General features: G+C 42.0%; 1 protein-coding gene across 2 annotated transcripts in view; it reads right to left on the bottom strand.

Moving 5' to 3' along the window:
- Positions 1–511: 511 nt before the first annotated feature.
- Positions 512–22,120, bottom strand: part of vav3a (vav guanine nucleotide exchange factor 3a) — a 178,683-nt gene continuing 157,074 nt past the window's right edge. For both annotated transcript variants that reach the window (XM_088322515.1, XM_088322516.1), the window contains 4 exons: positions 21,599–21,728; positions 10,870–10,950; positions 2,758–2,909; positions 512–1,204 (listed from right to left, as the gene is read on the bottom strand). In XM_088322515.1, the coding sequence (XP_088178641.1) occupies positions 1,163–1,204; positions 2,758–2,909; positions 10,870–10,950; positions 21,599–21,728 (405 nt within the window). In that variant the 3' untranslated portion in view covers positions 512–1,162. The remainder of the gene's footprint in view (positions 1,205–2,757; positions 2,910–10,869; positions 10,951–21,598; positions 21,729–22,120) is intronic.

Below are 22,120 nucleotides of genomic sequence, written 5' to 3'. Positions count from 1 at the left end.
TGTACTTTGTTGTGTAATTTTTTGCATATTTTTCATGCGAATTTCGTCATGTATTTTGTCATTTGTTTTGTTGTGTATTTTGTTAAGTATTTTTTTTGAGTATTTTCTCGCTGACTTTTATTTAAAAATGATCCACCCGTCATTGTTCTTTGCTTTTTTTCCTTTGTGGTTGATCCACGTGATGGATTCTTTCCCACTCTTGCTGAGTCCGCGAGCTCGGTGAGTCAGCGCGAGAGGACGGAATCCATCGCATGGATCCGTCATAAAGAAAAAGAAACAAAGAACAATGAAGGGTCGATCTCATCTCATCTCATTAGCTGCACGGCTTACCCTCAGTAGGGTCGCGGGGGTGCTGGAGCCCATCCCGGCAATCATCGGGCAGTGGGCAGGGGACACCCTGAACTGGTTGCCAGCCAATCGCAGGGACACACAGGGACAGACAACTCGCTCGCTCATTCACACCTAGGGACAATTTGGACCGGCCAATCCACCTGAAATGCATTTCTTTGGAATGTGGGAGGAAACCGGAGTGCCCGGAGGAAACCCACGCAAGCACGGGGAGAGCATGCAAACTCCACACAGTAAGTCCGGGAGCTGGATTTGAACCCACACAGGAGGTTCCCAAGACCTTAGAACTGTGCCGCACACGCGCTAACCACTGCGCCGCCGTGCTGCCCGTTGTGTATTTTATATCTATATATTTTATATCTATCTATAGATCTATTTCTACATAGGGCAAGATCGGTCCTCCATAAAATCAGTCTTTAAAGCGGGATATTTTTTGTTTCTTTTTACAGCGTGGGTCCTTTCCAGCTTGGCTGGCTTGTGGTGAATGGACGGATGAGCGCATGAATGGCGTCCGATTTGCGTTTTTTGGACATGTCGGCCTCGGCCAAGTCGGGAACAGGTGGGCCATGGCTGGGGGTGTCTGAGGACGGGTCGGGGAGTTTCGGGGGGCTCTGGCGAGCCGGCGTGTCCCGCTGACAGGCAAGCTGCCACTCGTAGATGGCGCTCTTACTCCTCCGGCCGAAAGGTCGGCTTTGCTGGAGCTTCCGCAGCCCTTTTGGTTTAGTCCCGAAGGCCTCGGGGTGGCTCGGAGCCACGAGGCTCCTCAGGATCTCCACTTTCATTTAGTTCCTTTTCATCTTTGTCGGACCGCTAGCTACTCGCCTTCTTCGACGTACGTTGATGGAAACCAGCCAATCTGTAAAGTTGGGAGAGAGTTTTACGTGAGTGGGCGGATCAGGCACTGGAATGTAACATTTCTTAAAGGGACAGTGTGCATCATTTGACGTAAATGTAAACGTTCATTTGGGTAACTTGAATATATTATGACTGTGCAATCGATCCGTCAATTAGTCAATTAAACGTAATCTCCACTCGTAAAATAGATAGATAGATAATGTAGAAATAGATAGATAGATAGATATATAATGTAGACATAGATAGATAGATAGATAATGTAGAAATAGATAGATAGATAAATAATGTAGAAATAGATAGATAGATAAATAATGTAGAAATAGATAGACAGATGATGTCGAAATAGATAGATAGACAGATGATGTCAAAATAGATAGATAGATAGACAGATGATGTAGAAATAGATAGATGGACAGATAATGTAGAAATAGATAAATAGATGGACAGATAATGTAGATATAGATAGATAGATAGACAGATAATGTAGAAATAGATAGATAGACAGATAATGTAGAAATAGATAGATAGATAGATCATGTAGAAATCGATAGATAGATGGATAGATAGATAGATAATGTAGAAATCGATAGATAATGTAGAAATAGATAGATAGATAGATAGAGATAGATAGATAGAGATAGATAGATAGAGATGGATAGATAGATAGAAAATGTAGAAATAAATAGATAGATATTGTAGAAATAGATAGATAGACAGATAATGTAGAAATAGATAGACAGATAGTGTAGAAATTGATAGATATATAGATAATGTAGAAATAGATAGATATATAAATAGATAATGTGGAAATAGATAGATAGATAATGTGGAAATAGATAGATAGATAATGTGGAAATAGATAGATAGATAATGTGGAAATAGATAGAAAGATAATGTAGAAATAGATAGAAAGATAATGTAGAAATAGATAGATAGATAGAGATAGATAGATAGATAGAGATAGATGGATAGACAATGTAGAGATAGATAGATAGATAATGTAGAGATAGATAGATAATGTAGAGAGATAGATAGATAGATAGATAGATAGATAGAGCAATAGATGGATAGATAATGTAGAAATAGATAGATAGATACTGCAGAGCTAGATATATAAATAGATACTGTAGAGAGAGATAGAGAGATAGATAGATAGATAGATAGATAGATAGATAGATAAATACATCTATCAATCAGTTTATAATAAAATATCTGTAATCAGGATATTGTTTCAAACCAACTGTTACCATTATAGATTTTATCGATGAATGCTTGTAATACAAATTTTAAATCGTAATACAAATATTAAAAAAAAAAAATACAATATTTACTAATACTTATGTACTTATTGCACTACTTTTAAATTCTATGTTACTCTTTAAATTATATTTTTCTTTATGTGTATCTACAATCCTATTCCTATTCTACCAATAAAAGTACAGAAAAACACAAAATGAACTGCATCTTATGTTCTTCAAGTGATTTGACAAAAATAAATAAATAAAAGACAGAAGAAGAAGTATATAAATGGCCGACTGGATCTCTGGTACTTACCCTCCCGTTGACCTCGCCCCTCCACCACCCGTTTGCTCCAGACTTTGTGTAAATCTTCACTACGTCGCCCTCCTGCAGCGAGAGTTCTCGTGTGTCACGAGAACTGAAATCGTATCGGGCGATTGCCACGCCGATTACTTTTGGAGTAAAAACTGCGGGGAAAAAAACCCGAAAAAAATCAAATATAGGGATGTATAATTATGTATATATACAAACAAACTAATGCAGACTTCACCCTAACATACTGTATTCCTTGTCTTTGTCATTGTTTCCTATCTTAACTTTAACATTCATCCATATCAGTAGGTGGCAGCAGATTACCTTTTTCGTCTTTATACACTAACTATCGACACATAAGGTAGAACAGTGTATTTGATAACTCATTTTGTTTGATTAAGCTGTTTAAGATTGCACTGCAAAAAAACAATAAAATAAATTTGATTAAGTGATAATGTTGCAGTTAATTTTGGTGATTTTAAACCTGCTGTTTTTTTATACGCAGAGACAGAAATATGACAGAGAGGGAACGTCCTTTATTCAGCAACATTCAAACCACATTCAAAATTCCTCCAAGAGATGCTGGGCTTTTTATACTGTGTTTAGCAAGATCACGTGATGTTTTTCTCGGAATCTAAAGTGTTTTTTCTCGGAATCTGAAGTATTTTTTACGGCCTCGGCTCGCTTAGTCAACAATTTGTGATTTCTTGCAATAACATCCCGCCAGATGACTGCACACCTTAGGCTATTGTCAACTCTAAGGCTGCTGATTTACAGTTTATCCACAACAGTTTTAATATCATTTTCATTTTTTACAAATGATCGAATTCTGAATAAAAGGTAGAAAACAATAAATAATAGATCAGTCGAGTAACTGTAACAATTATCCATATAAGTAGGCAGCAGTCGATTTCAGTTTTCTATCTTTTTTATGTGCTGATTATCTGATCATGAGGTAGAAAACGAAATGATTATTTTATAAATATTTAAACTGAGGGAGTAATAAAACATTGCAATAAAAAAATAATAACATAAATCAAATGAAATAAAAGTATAACACATTTGCGCTGGTTGTATTAATTTTCATATTTTAAATGAATTATGTCAGCTGGTTATTATTTTTTCAGATATTTTTGACAGGGGGTGTGGCCTAATATTTTTTTAAGTGTGCCTTTGCCCAAAAAAGGTTGTTTTTTGTTGAGTAGAGGCCCTAATAGCTTGCTAATTATTCGATCGAATCAAATATATTTTATTTTTCGAAAGCACATTTCAGACAATAAATTGCCACACAAAGCGCTGTATAAAAACATTCAGCGTCCAATAAGACAATAAAATGCCCTCTTATAACAACCACAAAATAGACAAAAAACACACAATAGTCAAAATGAAATGAAAGCAAAAGGCATAGTAATATATATAAAGCATGATTAAGACAAGGCACAGACCAACCATGCGAGGAAAGGGACAGAGGGAGAGTTATCAACACTGATAGGGATGGCAGTAGATGGCCCCGGGATTCCAGCCATTGAACCACACCCTACCAGTGTGGGCCCCCCAAATGAGAAAACACTTAAATGTAAAAATAGAAAGAAATCAAATGCATGACAAAACAAAGCGTGTGAAATAAAAATTCATGTACGTTATGGTAAAAGTTTAGAAGTTGAACGAATTCAAAATAAAAAGATCAATTAAAAGCCCTATTAAACCTCCATTCGGGCCCCGGTGCTTCATTTGCCTCATGTTGAGGTTTTTGAGTTTTTCCTTACCCTGATGTAGGTTTTAGATCAGGGGATGGTGTCATAATAGTCTGTAGTTTGCAATAATCTGTGGTCTGTGTAGCCCTTTGAGACTATTTGTGATTAAGGGCTATACAAATAGGACTTGACTTGAGGTTTTTGATTTTTCCCTTGCCCTCATGTAGGTTTTAGATCAGGGGATGGTGTAATAATAGTCTGTAGTTTGCAATAATCTGTGGTCTGTGTAGCCGTTTGAGACTATTTGTGATTAAGGGCTATACAAATAGGACTTGACTTGAGGTTTTTGAGTTTTCCCTTGCCCTCATGTAGGTTTTAGATCAGGGGATGGTGTAATAATAGTCTGTAGTTTGCAATAATATGTGGTCTGTGCAGCCCTTTGAGACTCTTTGTGGTTAAGGGCTATACAAATAGAACTTGACTTGAGGCTTTTGAGTTTTTCCTTGCCTTCATGTAGGTTTTAGATCAGGGGATGGTGTCATAATAGTCTGTGGTTTGGAATAATCTGTGGTCTGTGCAGCCCGTTGAGACTCTTTGTGATTAAGGACGTCACAAATAAACATGACTTGCTCTTGGGGCTCCTCTTAAAAAAAATCCAGGGTCCCTGCAGACCTGATGTCCTCTGGCAGATTGTTCCATAGGTGAAGACCAAAGAGGCTAAACGCTGCTTCACCATAGGTTTTGGTCCTCACCCTAGAAAATGTTAACAAACCACTGCCAGAAGACCTTAGGGACCACGAGACAGATAGGTTGGCCCAAGACATTTTAAGACCCTAACCCTAACCCTAACCCTCTTATAAATGATCCTAAAGCACACTGTAAGCCAATGCAGCATTTTAAAACTGGTGTAAAGTGATCCCACCCCCGGCCCTCGTAAGCAGACGTGCTGCTGAATCTTTTAGTAAATGCAAGCTGGCAATGTTATTCTTGGGAAGATCGGAGAGCAGGGCATTACAATAATCTAAATGTTATATATTCCAAGTTCTCCTCTTTCTTCCACTTGCTCGCTTTACTTCCACATCCTCTCACATTTAGTGACCCTATAACTAGGGGTTTGCGGGACCTTTCGGTCTCCCGCCCCCTTCCCTTTTTTAATTTTTTTAAATGTTTTATTTATCTTTTTTATTGTATGTGTTTGTCTTGCTGTCGGTCACCCCTCTTGAGGAATATGACCAAGAGAGAGAGAGAGAGAGAGAGCGAGAGAGCGAGAGAGCGAGAGCGAGAGAGAGAGAGAGAGAAACAGAGAGAGAGAGAGAAACAGAGAGACAGAGAGAGAGAAACAGAAATACAGAGAGACAGAGAGAGAGACAGAGAGAGAGAGACAGAGACAGAGACAGATAGAGAAAGAGAGACAGAGACAGAGACAGATAGAGAAAGAGAGAAAGAGAGAGACAGAGAGAGAGAGACAGAGAGAGAGAGACAGAGAGAGAGAAACAGAGAGACAGAGAGAGAGACAGAGAGCGAGACAGATAGAGAGAGACAAAGACAGAGACAGATAGAGAGAGACAGAGACAGAGACAGGTAGAGAAAGAGAGAAAGAGAAAGACAGAAAGAGAGGGACAGAGAGAGAGAGACAGAGAGAGAGAGAGACAGAGAGAGAGAGACAGTGACAGAGACAGAGACAGAGACAGAGACAGAGAGAGAGAGAGAGACAGAGACAGAGACAGAGACATAGAGAGACAGAGACAGAGACATAGACAGAGACATAGAGAGACAGAGACAGAGACAGACAGAGACATAGACAGAGAGAGACAGAGAGAGATATTAGATAGAGATTTTCTGATTTCCCCCTATGTTCCTGCACGGAGTCTGCGCTCGGAAAATGCCGGTCTACTGGTGACTCCGAGAGCCAAGAAGACTGTAGGCTTCAGAGCGTTCTCCATCCGGGCCCCGGTGCTATGGAATGCCCTGCCTCTGGAGATAAGATCTGCAACCTCAATGGAAGTTTTTAAAACGAGGCTTAAGACACACTTCTATTCCAAAGCTTACGATTGATGCCCACCTCATATTCTGTATTGTCCTGTCTTTTTCCGACTACCTGCCTGGTGGTGATACGAAGGAGAAGGACGATTTGAGATGAGTCAGCGGACCAGCGTTTGACCTGAAGCATGTGAACGCCTGCATGGACCAGCTGGTAGAGATGGGAAGCTGCGTCGTGGCCGTCATAGACTTTCTGGACTAGTTTACAGGCTGGGGGCGTCGCTGCTGTCATGCACTTTCCGGACAAATTTTCAACATGTTACCTCGTGTTTACTATGTTTGTGTACAGTAATGCTAAATGTAATTCACCCTGGTCCTCCGGAAGGGGGATACCACTTGTGAGGTCCCTTCTCAATAGTTTCTCTTTGAGTTTTGAGTTGTTCCTTGCCCGCATGTTGGTTTAAGATCAGGTCATTGTGTCATTGTAATCCTGTAATTAGTATGTAATGGATAATATCCCGTCTTGTATCGGCGCGAGTCTGTCAAGCAGGCCCGTTAGCTAGTTAGCGCTCTTCCCGGCCGCCCTGCTGGCATTCTAACGCCTCCAGAGGGTGAAAGTTGGCCGGAGCGGAGAAAGGCTGACAAGTGGAAATGGAATGTCAGAACCTTTGCAACTACGGCCAAAGGGGAAGGAATACACCCGCTGTGGAGGTGTTGCGCGTTATAGGACACTTCCACCTTTCAGTCTGACAGGTTGGAACGCCGTGAGGCAACGTCGCCCACGTGCGTGTTGGATTAAAGGATAACATGTAAAGGCTTACACGTAGGATGCACAGTTCCATTGATAAAATTGAAAAAATATATATAGTGCGACAAAAAAAAGAAAGAAAACTATTTTAAAGGCTATGGCGATGCTGATTAGTAAGTGTCAAGCCTCTGGGAATGATTTGAGTATGATAAATCACCACTCGATAGCAGGAATGGTGTTCATCAGATTTTTGTCCACACAATAAGAAGACCCCACTTCTGTGTTCATTTGCTTCCTCTATGCCACAGGTGTCGAGCAGGCGGCCCGCGGGCCGGATCAGGCCCGCTAAGGGGTTGAACCCGGCCCGCGGATCAGGCCCGCTAAGGGGTTGAATCCGGCCCGCGAGACAACGCTGAGGGAAGCGCAAGAGAAAAACGAGCTGCAGGTTGAAATATGTCCACTTGATGTTGCCAAAGCCAGGTGCCTCTCACAAAGACACTGTACTCTCTCTCTCTTTCCTCCTCCCCTCTTCACTCTATCTCTCTCACTCTCTCTGTTGCTTTTTCTCTTTCTTTGTTCCTCTTTGTCTCTTTCTCTCTGTGTGTCTTTTTACCTTCTTTTGCTCTCTCTTCCTTTTTTTTCATTTTCTCTGTCTCTTTCTCTCTCTATCCTTCTCTCTTTCTACCCTTCTGTCTTTCTCTCCTCATTTATTTCCTTCTTTCTTTCTCTCTTTCTATTTCTCTCTGGATTTCTTTCTTTCTCTCTCTTCCCCCTCTCTCACTATTTCTTTTTATCTTCTTAGTTTCTCATGTTCTCCCTATCTCTCTTTATCCCTTTCTCTCTTTCCTTGTCCAACACTCTCTTTTTTCTCCCTCTCTTTCTCTTATTTCTTTCTCTCTCTTTTTTTCTTTCTCCTTAATCGACTAGTCCGGCCCCCGAGAGAATGTTTGTTCTATCGTGTGGCCCCTGAGTCATTCATCATTCATGCATATTGTAAGTTCAGTGGTCTTGGAATGAAATGTTATTTTTCAAGCAAAGTGTGTTGTTTTTAGCGTTGTTTAGATATTGGAGGTATCACAAATACAGTGAAAGTTCTGTTTAAAACTCATCCTTTTCACAAAAAGCCAGAAACTCGGCAATCTTTATTGTTTTTTTAATAAACAATGGTAAAAGCTAGAAAACATACTTTTTTTTCTAATGAAAGATGAGGGTTCAAACTCTTTTTACTGCGTCCTATGGCTATTAAGCAACAGAACTGATTTTCTGTCGGCCTTCAAACCTGAGTCGAAATAGCAAAAAATGGCTGACACCAGATATTTCCCATTTGATAGAAACGTCTGGCATTGAATGAGTTAAATGGCTAACTTTAAGTATGAAACCCCATTTTGTTTCAAAACAAAAATAGGTGGCTCCTCCCTACCATCCCGCACCCTCATATCATCCTCCTCCCTCCATCTCACTATACTCGCTGCTTGTCTCAGCTCTATTGGGAGCATAGCTTTCAGCTGCTCAGCCCCCAAGCTCTGGAACTCATTAGCGCCTGACCTCCAGAATCCCGCCACCTTCCAAGCTCGAAACCCATCTCTTTAGACTTGTCTATTCGTAATCATCGCCTTCACATACCGCACCCATTTTCAACTTTCTTTCTATTATTAGTATTGTTGTTATTATTATTATTATTTATTCAAAGTTTTACATTTTTGTGGCTTCAAACATGTTTTTATTTCCTTGGTTCTGTCATGATTGCTGATTCGGCGGACCTGGGACCGCCCCATTGGCGCCAACACCCCTGGTCCCTGATTGGTTCCCTGAACCTTAAACCCTCGGCTTCCAAGGGGAAGCTGTCAGACCGTCCTGCGAACCTACGCTTTCAGCTAGGCAAGCTTTGTACCTTCCGACAATCTCCTGCCCTGTTTTCTCCTGCCTGATACCTGTTGCCGACTAGTTTCTGGACCCGTTTCTGCTTTTACTCCTCCGTCCCGGCCATCGACCTGTTTTGCCCTGTTTCCTGTTGCCGACCTCTTTTCTGGACTCGTTACCGCCCTTGCTCCCCCGTCCCGGCTATCGACCAGTTTTCCCGCCGCCTACGACTATCCTCGCTCGACACGGAAGTGCCACTTCCACGTTCCTGGCATCAGCTACCCGTGTCCGACGATGACCGGATCGTGGAAGCAAGCACTGCTCTCTTTCTCAATAAAACTGAGTAAAAACGAACGCTATTGGGTCCTCTCTCCGTTTCTGGCTTGTGACAGGTTCATTATGGCTCTTTTAACATTTTGGGTGGCTGATTGACACAGCGAACTCGAGGCAACGTTTTGTAGATGTAAAAAGTGGAATAATTTGGGTCATTCAACACAAAAAGGTCAGTATATACATAATAATACCTTAAATTCTGGACTATAAGCCGCTATTTTTTTTCCCTAACTTTCAACCCTGCGGCTTATTTAGTGATGCGGCCAATTTATATCATTTTTCTAACGGCCGCCAGCGGCGCTCGAGTACAAAAGGTAAGATTTAGACCGGTGGAATATATGCGCCGAGGAAGACTGCAACTTCTTAGCTTGTGCACAAATTAAATTAGCGTAGACATATCCTCATCATGCAAATTGCAAAAAGAAAGGCACATGATGCAACTTTCAAGCTAAACGCAATCGAGCAGTTCGATGAAGAAGGAAACAGAGCTATTGCACGTAAACTTTAGTTTGCGAGCGTGTCGCTAACGTGTTTTTGATTAAAGAAGCGTGGGACGAAGTCAATATGGCAATGTCTCTTTCCCACACTGGGGAAGACGACTTTGATAAAGTCATTTATAAGGAAGAAGATGAGGACGGTTTACCTTGATTTTCGACAAGTACTGTATATTTTTTTTAACAAAGCCGTTTAGTGTGATGCGAGCATGTTGTTAGAAGCGTTTTGCTACCCTTCACAGGCACGGTTTGGGATGAAAGTTATAATATTATTATTAAAGCTTTGAAAACTCTCTCGGTGTACCGTCTTTCTTTGTAAATATGTGTAACCCATGTGTAATATGTATTTGCAACTGTATATTTTTTAATGTATTTATTTGTATTTATTTGAGACACTTATTCTGATATGTTTTGCATGAGTGAACAAAAAATGAGGGACGGAACAAACGCGGGGTGCCGAGTTTAAGTGGGGACCGCTAAAGGTGAGTGACAGACAAGGAAAGAAGAGTGGGTAAAAAGTGGGTTAAAGAAAAAGGAGTTGCGTGAGTAAATGTGTTCATCTGATATATTTTTCCTACCCTTACCTTTGGAAATATACACTTTTTTCCTTGGATTACTTTCAACGGGCACCCGGACTCTGCAGGTCTGCATCAAACCTTAAGTACCGGTATCATTTACTATTCATTTTTCCGCCTGTGATTTTTGGACTGTGGACTTTAATGAAGGACATATAGTTTCAATCGTGGGACTTGAAGTCAGGCTTGGGTTAATTTTGTGTTTGTGTTACATGTTTAAATGTGGGCGCATGCGGCTTATATACAGGTGCGGCTTGTGTATGTTCAAAATCGGTTTTCCTCTTAAAATGTGGTGGGTGCGGCTTATATACAGGTGCGCCCTATAGTCCGGAATTTACGGTAATCAAAAAATAAAAAGTGGCAGAAACTCATGACACACATGTTGATTAAACAATAAACCAAGAGTGGCAAAAGTGAAGTGATACCTGTACCTGACCAGAAGGGGGCAGAGGACGGAGGTACAAAGTTGTAGCCGGCAGGGGTTACAAAAGAGAAGCCGCAGAGCAATGGGGCTATGGTGGAGCCAGCCAAGCAGGAAGCGGCAGGCAGGTGGGACGAGAGGGACAAGGACGGGGTCATGGCAATGGTAGAGATAGAGAAAGAGAAAGAAAAGCAAAGGAAAATGTGTTCAGGTTGAGCCAAACAAATGCAGCCCCGGATAGCAAAAACACAGATGTCAATTTCACACGGTCATAAAACTTGATTTGAGGGACTGAGTGAACCTGACTTTTCATCTTGGAGTAGGGCTTCTCTCTTGTTGACTTTTAAAAAATATATCCACCCATCATTGTTCTTTGTTTCTGTTTTTTTTTGTCCTCTGGCCCCGAGTGGGACGGAATCCATCACGTAGATAAACCACAAAGGAAAAAAAGCAAAGAACAATGACGGGTGGATCATTTTTAAATAAAAGTCAGCGAGAAAATAGCCATTTGACAGTTTAGGGCACAGGTGTTAAATAGGCTGCCCGCGGGCCAAATCAGGCCCGCCAAGGGATTAAATCGCGAGACAACACTCAGAGAAGCGCAAGAGAAAAACAAGCTGTAGGTTGAAATATGTCTACTTGATGTTGCCAAAGAACAAAGGCACTGTACTTGTATTTATTTTTCTTTCTCTCTCTATCCCTCCCTCTTTCTCCCACTCTCTGTCTAGTTCACTCTCTGTGTCTCTCTTTTTCTCTTTCTTTGTTGCTCTTTGTTCCTTTCTCTCTGTGTCTTTTGAACTTCTTTTGCTCTTACTTCCCTTTTTTTCCTTTTCTCTCTTTTCTCTTTCTCTCTTCATACCTTCCGCGCTTTCTTTTCTCTTGTCTCTCCTTCTGTCTTTCTATTTCTCTTTGGATTTCTTTCTTCCTCTCCCTTTCTTTTTCCCTTCTCTCACAACTTTTTATCTCTTTTGTTTCTCACGCTCTCTCTCTCTCTTTCTTTCTTTGTCCCGCCCTCTCTCCTTTTCCCTCCCTCTGTCTCTTATTTCTTTATCTCTCTTTTTCTTTAATCTACTAGTCCGGCCCCCGAAAGAATGTTTGTTCTATCGTGTGGCCCCCGAGTTAAAATGAGTTTGACACCCCTTGTTTAGGGCTTGAGATCTCGCCTCTAGTCTAAAAATAAAACAGTTTTCTACAAAATTAGCTGGAATGTTTTTGAGGGTGAGGTAACTAGCAGTATCAGCAGCTGTACATACTGTCATGATTACTGATACCCCCGCCTTCCTGACAACACTCGTCGGATCGTTTGTGAACCTACGCTACACGCTAGGCAAACTTTTGTGTCTCCTGACTCCATCCTGCCCTGTTGTTCTGTATGATTCTCATTGTCGACCTTTTTTCTGGACCCGTTTATATTTTTGCTCCTCCGTCCCGGCCATCGATCTGTTTTTCCTCGCTCTCGACATTGCCTGCGCTCGACACAAAAGCGATCTGCTACCCGTGACCGACGATCCCCTGAATAAAACGAACGTAATTCGGTCCTGTCTCCGTTCCTGGTCCGTGACACATTCAGATTCAGATTCAGATATACTTTATTGTCATTCTTGTACACGTGTATACTGAACAAAATGTCGATACATCTGACCCGCACAGTTTCCTTGAATGTACAGATATAAATAAAATGTTGTATTGAGTTGGAGTATTGAAGTACTAATCATATACTCAATAATTATAGCTATGTATAGTACTATACAGTAGTGCAAAGAGTGCAAGAGGAGCAGCTGAACAGATGTGCAAAATGGGCAGTCAGGTAAACAAGTCACTATACAATAACAATAACAATGGAGTACGGTAGTGCAGAGGAGAACACATGTGCAAAGGAGTGGCTAGGTACATACATACTGCAGCAAGGAATCCTTTTCACAAATCAATATAATGAATCCACAACTTCTCAATGCTAATATCTAATCAGTATTCCAAATTTTGACGTGAAATCCGACTCCCAGTTTGCCGTCTACCAATTAGCCCGAAAATAACGTCGATTAGCATTCCTGCGCCGCTTGAAAAACCGTCATAAAAGATGAAAGTTTGGAATATTTTTAAAGAACGGGTTGAACGACGCAGCTAAGCAATCTGCCGTAACGTTAGCGAGCCAACGTGGTGACCATCAGCATGCTGTCCCGCTCTCCAACACGAGAAAAACGGGAAACAAATCCGAGACGTGGCTGAAACAAGCAATGGACGGTTACACGCTGAGTCCAAAGTTTTTTCTGTTTTTTTATTTTGGCGGGGCTTAAAAGACACAAAGCTTTTTTTTTTGTGGCAGCAGCACCATGAGGGGTAAAACTCGACTTTTGAAAGGATGAACCGCCAGACGCACTTTTCCTAGAAGGCAGGCGGTCGACTGTGAATCTTTAATAGTTGATTGATGTGTTTTTTTTCACTTAGCACTCTCTGCCACTGCAATATTGGTCAAGAAAACGCTTTCTTTTTCTCAAAATGAACCGTAGCGAGAGAATTGAAAATAAAAACTGCTCCTCTGATTTATTTTTCGAAAATTGAACAAAGGAGACGAGCCCGACGTGAAAATTACTTTTATTTAACGTTACATGAATTAAAAATTTTTATCGTAGCAACAAAAAAAAAAAAAAATTCATATAAACTAGAATGAAGTGAATAGGGCTATGTCATGATTACCAAAGTGATGCACCTGTTCCAAATGCCTTGGACTCTGATTGGCTCCCTGTCCCTATTTAAACCCACTTCTGTCTGTGCCCTTTGGTCAGTCCGTCTGCGAACCTCAGGTAACACTAGGCAAGCCTTTTTCGACCCTGACTCTCCGTTTTTTGCTCCCGTCCGTCCCATTTTTTATCCTAGACCACATTTACTCTCCTGTCCCGGCTTTCGTCCTCTTTTTTTTTTTTTTTGGGTCATTAGCTCAGGAGGTAGAGCGCTCGTCTTGGGATCAAGAGATCGCAGGTTCGATACCCGGCTCCTCCGTGTTATACGTCGAAGTGTCCTTGGGTAAGACACTGAATCCCTAATGCCCCCAATAAGCAGGTCGGGGCCTTGCATGGCTGCATGGCCGCTATTGGTGTGTGAGTGTGTGTGTGAATGGGTAAGTGTGAAGCACATTGTAAAGCGCTTTGGGAGGTCTTTATTGACTTGAAAAGCGCTATATAAACATTTACCATTTACCAATTTTGTCCCCGACCACGTCTACCCTACTTTCCCGGCTAACGACTCGCTTACGACCCCGACTACGTTTTTGCTCTGCTGTCCCGGCTACTGACCCGTTTCCGTTCCCGACATCGCCATCGCTCGCCACGGAAGTTCCACTTCCGCGTTCAGAGCGACCTGCTTCCCGCATCCAGCAATCACCGGATCGTGGGCGCAACCCTTTCTCTTTCTTCTAATAAAACGCAACGAAGGGGGTCCTGTTTCCGTTCTTGTCCTGACAGGGTCCTTAAATTGTGAAATAACAAGTATGTCTGCAATCTAGGGGTTCATGATCATTTTAGAACTTCAAAAGATTCGACAATATTCAAAGAACAGCATGATAAATATACTATTTTTCATTAATAATTAAAGATTTCATTCATTCCTTTATGCATAAACTTATTGATTAATTAATCTATTCTTTAATTTGTTATCAATCAACCCGAAAAATATCCAAGGAACCAAGAGTCATGCTGGCCTCAGTTAAGGTCAGTGTTCATGACTCCACGATTAAAAAGTCACTGGCCTGAAAAGGAATCCATAGGAGAAGTCCTAGGCAAAACCACAAAGAGTTGTTTTGCACTTGCTAGAAAAAGCATCTTGATTATCCTCAAAAGTTTTGGAGAAACATTCTGTGGACTGATGAGTTAAAATAAAAACTTTTGAGAGGTGTTCAACCTGTTAAATCTGGCATAAAAATGCAAAGCATTTGAAAAAAAATCATGGTGCCAACGGTAATGCGTGGTGGTGGGAGTCTGACGATCTGGGGCTGCTTTGCTGCTTCAAGACCTGGTCAACTTGCTGTAGTTGACGGAATAATTAATTCCGGTGTTCACGGGAAGATCCTGAAGAAAACACTTCAGGCATCAGTTTGTGGCTTCAAACTCAAGCGCTCTTGGATCATGCATTAGGACATCAGTCCAAAACACACCAGTAAGTCCACCTCTGACTGGCTCAAAAAACAAAATGGAGATTATCGAGTGGCCAAATCAAAGTCTGGATTTAAACCCAATTGATATGCTGTGATGTGTCCTTAAACAGGCATTTCATGCTTAAAAAACTCCAATATGGCAGGTTTTAGACAATTTTGCAAGGAAGAATGGGCCAAAATACCTTCCCAGGACCAATTACTACTTTTTCAGATATGTTTTGAATTTTTGGTGCCTAAGTAAACATAACCAACATTTCAAAACTACAATTTGGGTTATCTCTGTGTGATATTAAAATTGGTTTGATGATTTGAAACTTTTGTGAGGGAAAAATATGCAAAAAACATGACACTGTATGTCAAATGTAAAGTGGGCCGATTTTTGTTTTGTTTTTTTACTTAAAGACAGCAAATACCAAGTGAAGTATTGTTATTGGCACCGTTGTTAACCGATGTTTGTCTCTACTCACTCTCAAATGATCTCATTAAAATCTTTGTTCAAATTTATGTCAACAACACCGACCCTTCTCCAAGTCACTTTTCCGATCCCGTCTGCATAGTGTGTTCTTCTTGAGTCGGTGCCTAATTAGCAGCCCTAAAACTGAGAATTGACTACGGGTAATGACGGAAAAGTAAATAAAAACTGCACTGCCTTACTTGAATAGATGTCGTATGTTGCATCGAAAAAAAGATGGAGAGTAAGAGAAGTGTTTTGTGTGAAAATAGCGCAAGGGTTTTGGGGAACAGAACAACCGCTTAAGAAAAATAACCCCCTTTTGGCTCCCTGTCACCATAAAAATCTATCTGTCACCTGTTGTCAGTCCGTCTGCGAACCTCGGTTACTCTTGGCAAGCTCTTTTCGACCCTGACTCACACCTGTTTTTGCTCCCGTCTGTTCTCCAGCTTCGACCTGTTTTTTGATCCCGACCACGTTTTTTTGCTCTCCTGTCCTGGCTACTGACCCATTTTTTCTGTTCCCGACACCGCCATCGCTCGCCACGGAAGTCCCACTTCCGCGTTCAGAGCGACCTGCTTCCTGCGTCCAGCAATCACCGGATCGTGTATGCAATCCTTTCCCTTCAATAAAACTGAGAAATGTTACGCGAGTGGGTCCTGCCTCCGTTCTGGTCCTGACAGTATTTTTTGTAAAACCTTTAAACATATGATTATTAGTGCATTACTTGGGTTTTCAACCCGTAGGTATTTTGTAGTTTTATTTTGCAGCATTAATAGCTAAAATGTATCAAATGTTTTTCCGAATAAATTTGTACTTGGCACGGTTGCCAGGGCACCCAATTGGCCCCGCCTGTGTCGCTCCCGCTGCAGCTTGTCGACAGATTGGCTCCCTGTCAGTATTTAAACTCTGTCCTGTCAGTCCCCTTTTGTTGGCCCGTCTACGAATCTCTGTTTTTACACGGCAAGCCCTTTTTCGCCTGTCCCGTTTTCTGATCCTGGTTGTCTCCTGCTACAATATGTTTTGATCTCGACCACGTCTACTCTCCTCTCCTGGCTTTCGACTTGTTTCCGATCCCGACCACATTTTTGCTCTTCTATCCCGGCTACTGACCTGTTTTTTCCGCAGCATTAATATTTAAATTTATCAAATGTTTTTCTGAAAAAATTTGTATTTGTCACGGTTGCCGTGGCGCCCAATTGGCCACGCCCGTGTGGCTCCAGCTGCAGCTTGTTGGCAGATTGGCTCCCTGTAAGATCGTGTGTGCAATCCTTTCCCTTCTTCCCAATAAAACTGAGAAAAGTTACGCGAGTGGGTCCTGTCTCCGTTCTGGTCCTGACAGTATTTTTTGTAAAACTTTTAAACATATGATTATTCAGTAGCCTAGATGGTAGTGTGCCGGCTTTGAGACTGGGAGGTCGCTGGTTCGCGCCTCGACCGACACATACCTAATTGGTATAATGGCGGCGCCCTCTGGCTGCGGCTGCACCGACTCGCTACAACGGGTCAGGTGTATCGACATTTCGTTCTGTGTACATTGTTACAAAGAATGACAATACAAAGGAAATTATTATTATTATTATTAGTGCATTACTTGGGTTTTTAACCCGTAGGTATTTTGTAGTTTTATTTTGCAGCATTAATAGTTAAAATGTATCAAATGTTTTTCCGAATAAATTTGTATTTGGCACGGTTGCCAGGGCGCCCAATTGGCCCCGCCAGTGTCGCTCCAGTTGCAGCTTGTTGGCAGATTGGCTCCCTGTCAGTATTTAATCTCTGTCCTGTCAGTCCCCATTTGTCGGTCCGTCTACAAATATCTGATTTTTCGCCTGTCCCGTTTTTTGTCTCCCGCTACAATATGTTTTGATCACGACCACGTCTACTCTCCTCTCCTGGCTTTCGACTTGTTTCCAATCCTGACCACGTTTTTGCTCTTCTATCCCGGCTACTGACCTGTTTTTTCTGCAGCATTATTAGTTAAAATGTATCAAATGTTTTTCCGAATACATTTGTATTTGTCACGGTTGCCAGGGCGCCCAATTGGCCCAGCCCGTGTGGCTCCAGCTGCAGAGAGTGGGTCCTGTCTCCGTTCTGTTCCTGACCGTATTTTTTTGTAAAACCTTTAAACGTACTTTTTTAATCCACATTATTACTAGGTTTTGTTTTGTTTTTTTAGACATCAAACATTACAAACATTCATTGAAATTCTTCTCTTCAATCAAATAAAGAGAAGGCCCCAGAGCCTATTTATTTTCATTTTAGTTAGTTCACCGAAGGTTTAACCAGATCATTCAACTCCCTTGGAACTTATTTGTAGTACTTGATGGTCTGGAAACTGCAGATACTCTTGTCAAACCTAATGAGACGCAGAGCTCCAGATATAAAAAAAAAAACGGGGAAAAAAACAACAACTATAAAAGTCAGCGGAGACGGAACTCTTCCAAATAGCAAATAGCTGTGCGGCGCTTTTTACCGGAAGGCTGTGAAGACGCTCCCGGGTGAGTAAAAAGAAAATAGGATGAGGAAAGTGCAGAAAGCAACGAGTGACGGGCAGAAAAGGAACTCATCCGAGGCGAGGTCGGAACGGAAACGTGAAATAAACGAATACAACGCGGGTTTGAAGTGAAAACGTCAGATTTCGTGACGTGCCTGTTCATCAAAACGGGGCTCTGTGAGGGTTCCTACTGTTCGTACTACTCTAATTCTTGTCGGAAAATAAGAAATAACACATAGAAATGAAAGGAAAGCTGTGTTTAAAGCACAGGAGTCAAACAGGCGGCCCGTGGGCCAGATCTGGCCCGCTAGGGGATTGAATCCGGCCCGCGAGACAACACTCAGAGAAGCACAAGAGAAAAAAGAGCTGCAGGTTGAAATATGTCAACTTGATGTTGCCAAAGCCAGGTGCCTCGAACAAAGACACTGTACTCGTATCTCTCTCTCTCTCTCTCTCTCTCTCTCTCTCTCTCTCTCTCTCTCTCTCTCTCTCTCTCTCTCTCTCTCTCTCTCTCTCTCTCTCTCTCTCTCTCTCTCTCTCTCTCTCTCTCTCTCTCTCTCTCTCTCTCTCTCTCTCTCTCTCTCTCTCTCTCTCTCTCTCTCTCTCTCTCTCTCTCTCTCTCTCTCTCTCTCTCTCTCTCTCTCTCTCTCTCTCTTTTCCACACGTTTTCTTCGACTCTCTGGCTCTGTCTCTTTCACTCTCTGTGTCTCTCTTTTTCTCTTCCTTTGTTGCTCTTTGTCTCTTTCTCTCTGTGTGTCTTTTTAACTTCTTTTGCTCTAACTTCATTTTTTCCTTTTCTCTCTTTTCTCTTTCTCTCTTCCTACCCTTTGCACTTTCTTTTCTCTTTCCTCTCCTTCTGTCCTTCTATTTCTCTCTGGATTTCTTTCTTCCTCTCCCTTTCTGTCCCCCTCTCTCACGACTTCTCTTTTTATGTCTTTTGTTTCTCACGCTCTCTCCCTCTCTCTCTTTCTTTGTCCCGCCCTCTCTCTTCTTTTCCCTCCAACTTTCTCTTTTTTCTTTCTCTTTAATCTACTAGTCCGGCCCCTGACAGAATGTTTGTTCTATCGTGTGGCCCCCGAGTTAAAATGAGTTTGACACCCCTGGTTTAAAGGGATAGTCGGGGTCGGGTAGGGTTACTTTAACTTGATTACTTTCAATTACCGTATTTTCCGCACTATAAGGCGCACCGGGTTATAGGGCGCACCCCCAAAAAAAAATTGTTTTTGTTCCTATATTTTTCCGGGCACTCCAGTTTCCTCCCACGTTCCAAAAACATGCATTTCAGGTGAATTGGCCGGTCCAAATTGTCCCTAGGTGGGAATGAGCGAATGAGTTGTCTGTCCCTGTGTGCCCTGCGATTGGCTGGCAACCAGTTCAGGGTGTCCCCTGCCCACTGCCCGGAGATGGCTGGGATGGGCTCCAGCCCCCCCCCCCGCGACCCTAATGAGGATAAGCGGTACGGCTAATGAGATGAGATGAGATGAGATTTTCCATACATAAGGCGCACCGGATTATAAGGCTCTACAATGGGAATGTCGACAAAACAGTCAGATGGTTCAGTCCAACTCATTACCCCCTTAACATTCCGAAAGCTTGCAAAGACGTGTCTCAGACACGTGCGGATGCGGTGTCCGTACGATATCACTCAAATGCATCGTTCCAAATATCATTCGGAAGGTTAAAGTCTTGGGATTCAAGAAATGCCAACCATTCCTTAGTTTCTATTTTCTTTTTCGCTCGCAACTTTACTCTGCATATGACAATAAACACTTGGAATTGAGTTTAATTTAAAAAAAGACCCATCACAGAAACATCGATATCACTCTGAAACAAGATACTGGGAAAATATATAGCAGGAGTAGCTCACCGAAGTTGTTGTATTCAATAATAATGTGCAACCATGGTCCTCTTATATCCGTGAGTGTAGTAAATCCAGGAGAGTAAAATATTTACAAATACAGTACAGAAAAGTAAAATACTGTTTTCTTTATGCCGTCAACCCAACATGCTATTCACATTCATCTTTTTCGGCCAATTGCAGGCTTTGTTTCGCCCCTTTAGCCTATGCGAGCCTGTAAATGATGAAAAGGATCCGCCCCCTTTACCTACGAATAACCTTAGCCAATAGTGACTGATTCAAATGATGATTGACACATTGGTTAGGAAATGAAACGCCGGTATATAAATCCCAGCATACACCGCGGACGACTTCGCCTTCGGGGGAAAATCGAGTCGACGGCTGCTTCCCTTAGTTGCAAGACTTTGCGACTTAATATTGATCCATATATAAGGCGCACTGTATTATAAGGCGCATGGTCAGCTTTTGAAAAAAATAAATTTCCAGTTTCGTTCCCATCTAGTTTGTCCAGTTTAATTTCGATAACCTGCTTTGATATCAATTTTGTCGGTCCCGTCCTGTCCGGTATCGACCCCATCAATCCGATATCTACTTGGGCAATTGGTATCGATCTCTCGGCCTCTGGCTTCCTATCATTCCTCGCCAGACGCCTAACGTGCATGACTCCCCATTTCCCGTAAAATAAAAGGCTTGTGTTAGAAGCGTCACGCATTTGGGTCCTGATCCAGTTCCGGTTCTTGATCTTTTAATTGTAACTATGCATTTCCAATTCTTATTATTCATATTTTTTACTATTAGGATGTCCTAAATCAGTGGTGTCAAACTCATTTTAACTCGGGGGCCACACCACAGAACAAACATTCTCTCAGGGGCCGGACTAATGAGGAAGGAAGAATGAAATGGACAGAAAGAAAAAAAGAAAGAAAGAGAGAAGGAAATGGAAAAAGAAAAAAAGAAAGAAAGAAAGAAAAAGAAAGAATGAAAGACTAATAGATTGAGGAGAAAGAAAAGAGAGAACGAAATGAGAGAAAAAGAGGGAGAGAAAAAGAGAGAGGGTGGGACAAATAAAAAAGAGAAAGGGAGAAAGAAAGAGAGAGAGGTAAAAAAAGAGAGAGATAATATGAGAAACAAAAGAGAAAAAAGAAATTGTGAAAGAGGGGGAAAAAAAGAGAGAGAAAAAGAAATCCAAATAGAAAGAGAGAAGGGGAGAAAGAGGGGGATGCAAGAGAGAGAGAAAAAACAGAAAAGGAAAAGAGAGCCAAAGAAAGTAAAAAGACAGAGAAGAAGAGGAACAAAGAAAGAAATAGAGAGACAGAGCGAGTGAAAGAGAGAGAGATAGGTGAGAGAAGAAGGGAGGATGAGAGAGAGAGTGAAAGAGAGAGAAAGAAAGAAATACAAGTACAGCGTTTGTAAGAGGCACCTGGCTTTGGTAACATCAAGAGGACATATTTCAACCTGCAGCTCGTTTTTCTCTTGCGCTTCCCTCAGCTTTGTCTCGCGGGCCAGATTCAATCCCTTAGCGGGCCTTATCCGGCCCGCGGGCCGGCAGTTTGACACCTGTGTCCTAAATAATACAAATTGTCCCTTGAAGTTGCATAGTCCACCTCACCACGACATTTCTTGTTTTTTTTTGCCTCGGGCGTAGAAACGTACAAGATGAAAAAAAAATGTCTTTCAACCTTTGGTGACAGCTATGTAAGTGTCAACTTGAAAACAAATGGAAAAGGTCAAAAAGTGCTGATCGTTTCAACAGGAATGAGTTTGTTTGCGTTTCCCGGGGCGTCCTTACTGTTCCCGCCGGCACGGTTGATACGGTGCGTTGCCGAATTTTCCACTTCCCGGTACGGAAACTGCAACGTAGTGTCCAGACTCCGGAAACCTTCTCTCAGCGAGTGATGCTTGTAGTACTCGATGAGTTCCTGAGGATCCAAGAAAAAAAAATCGACTTATTTATCTTATTTGTTTTGATTGCAGGTTTAAAAATATTCCGCGATCCATTATCCCCGTTAGCATATTGCTGCAAGCCGGGGGCCAGCAGTGTGTATTTTTGTAGGGCCTGGTAGGTCTTTTTTGCTGTGCTGTCTACCAAAAAATGAACTGCACTCGTCCGGCTGCGAGCCATTATCCCTAATCCATATTACTGCAAGCGTGGACTGACAGGTACTTTGGAAGGGAGGTGAGCCGTTCAGGCCTTTTAAAATGAAATGCACCTTTGTGGCCACAAACCATTATCCCTGGTTGGTGAGAGCAAGGGTCTTGTGGAGCCCATTTTGGGTTCTGTGTCAGGGCTGCTGAATTGTGCCATTGTGGG

Source organism: Urocampus carinirostris, chromosome 18 (genome assembly GCF_059441175.1).
Source record: "Urocampus carinirostris isolate Australia breed hairy pipefish chromosome 18, RoL_Ucar_1.0, whole genome shotgun sequence".
In the NCBI taxonomy this organism is placed as follows: Eukaryota; Metazoa; Chordata; class Actinopteri; order Syngnathiformes; family Syngnathidae; genus Urocampus; species Urocampus carinirostris.
This window is presented reverse-complemented; position numbering and strand designations above follow the sequence as displayed.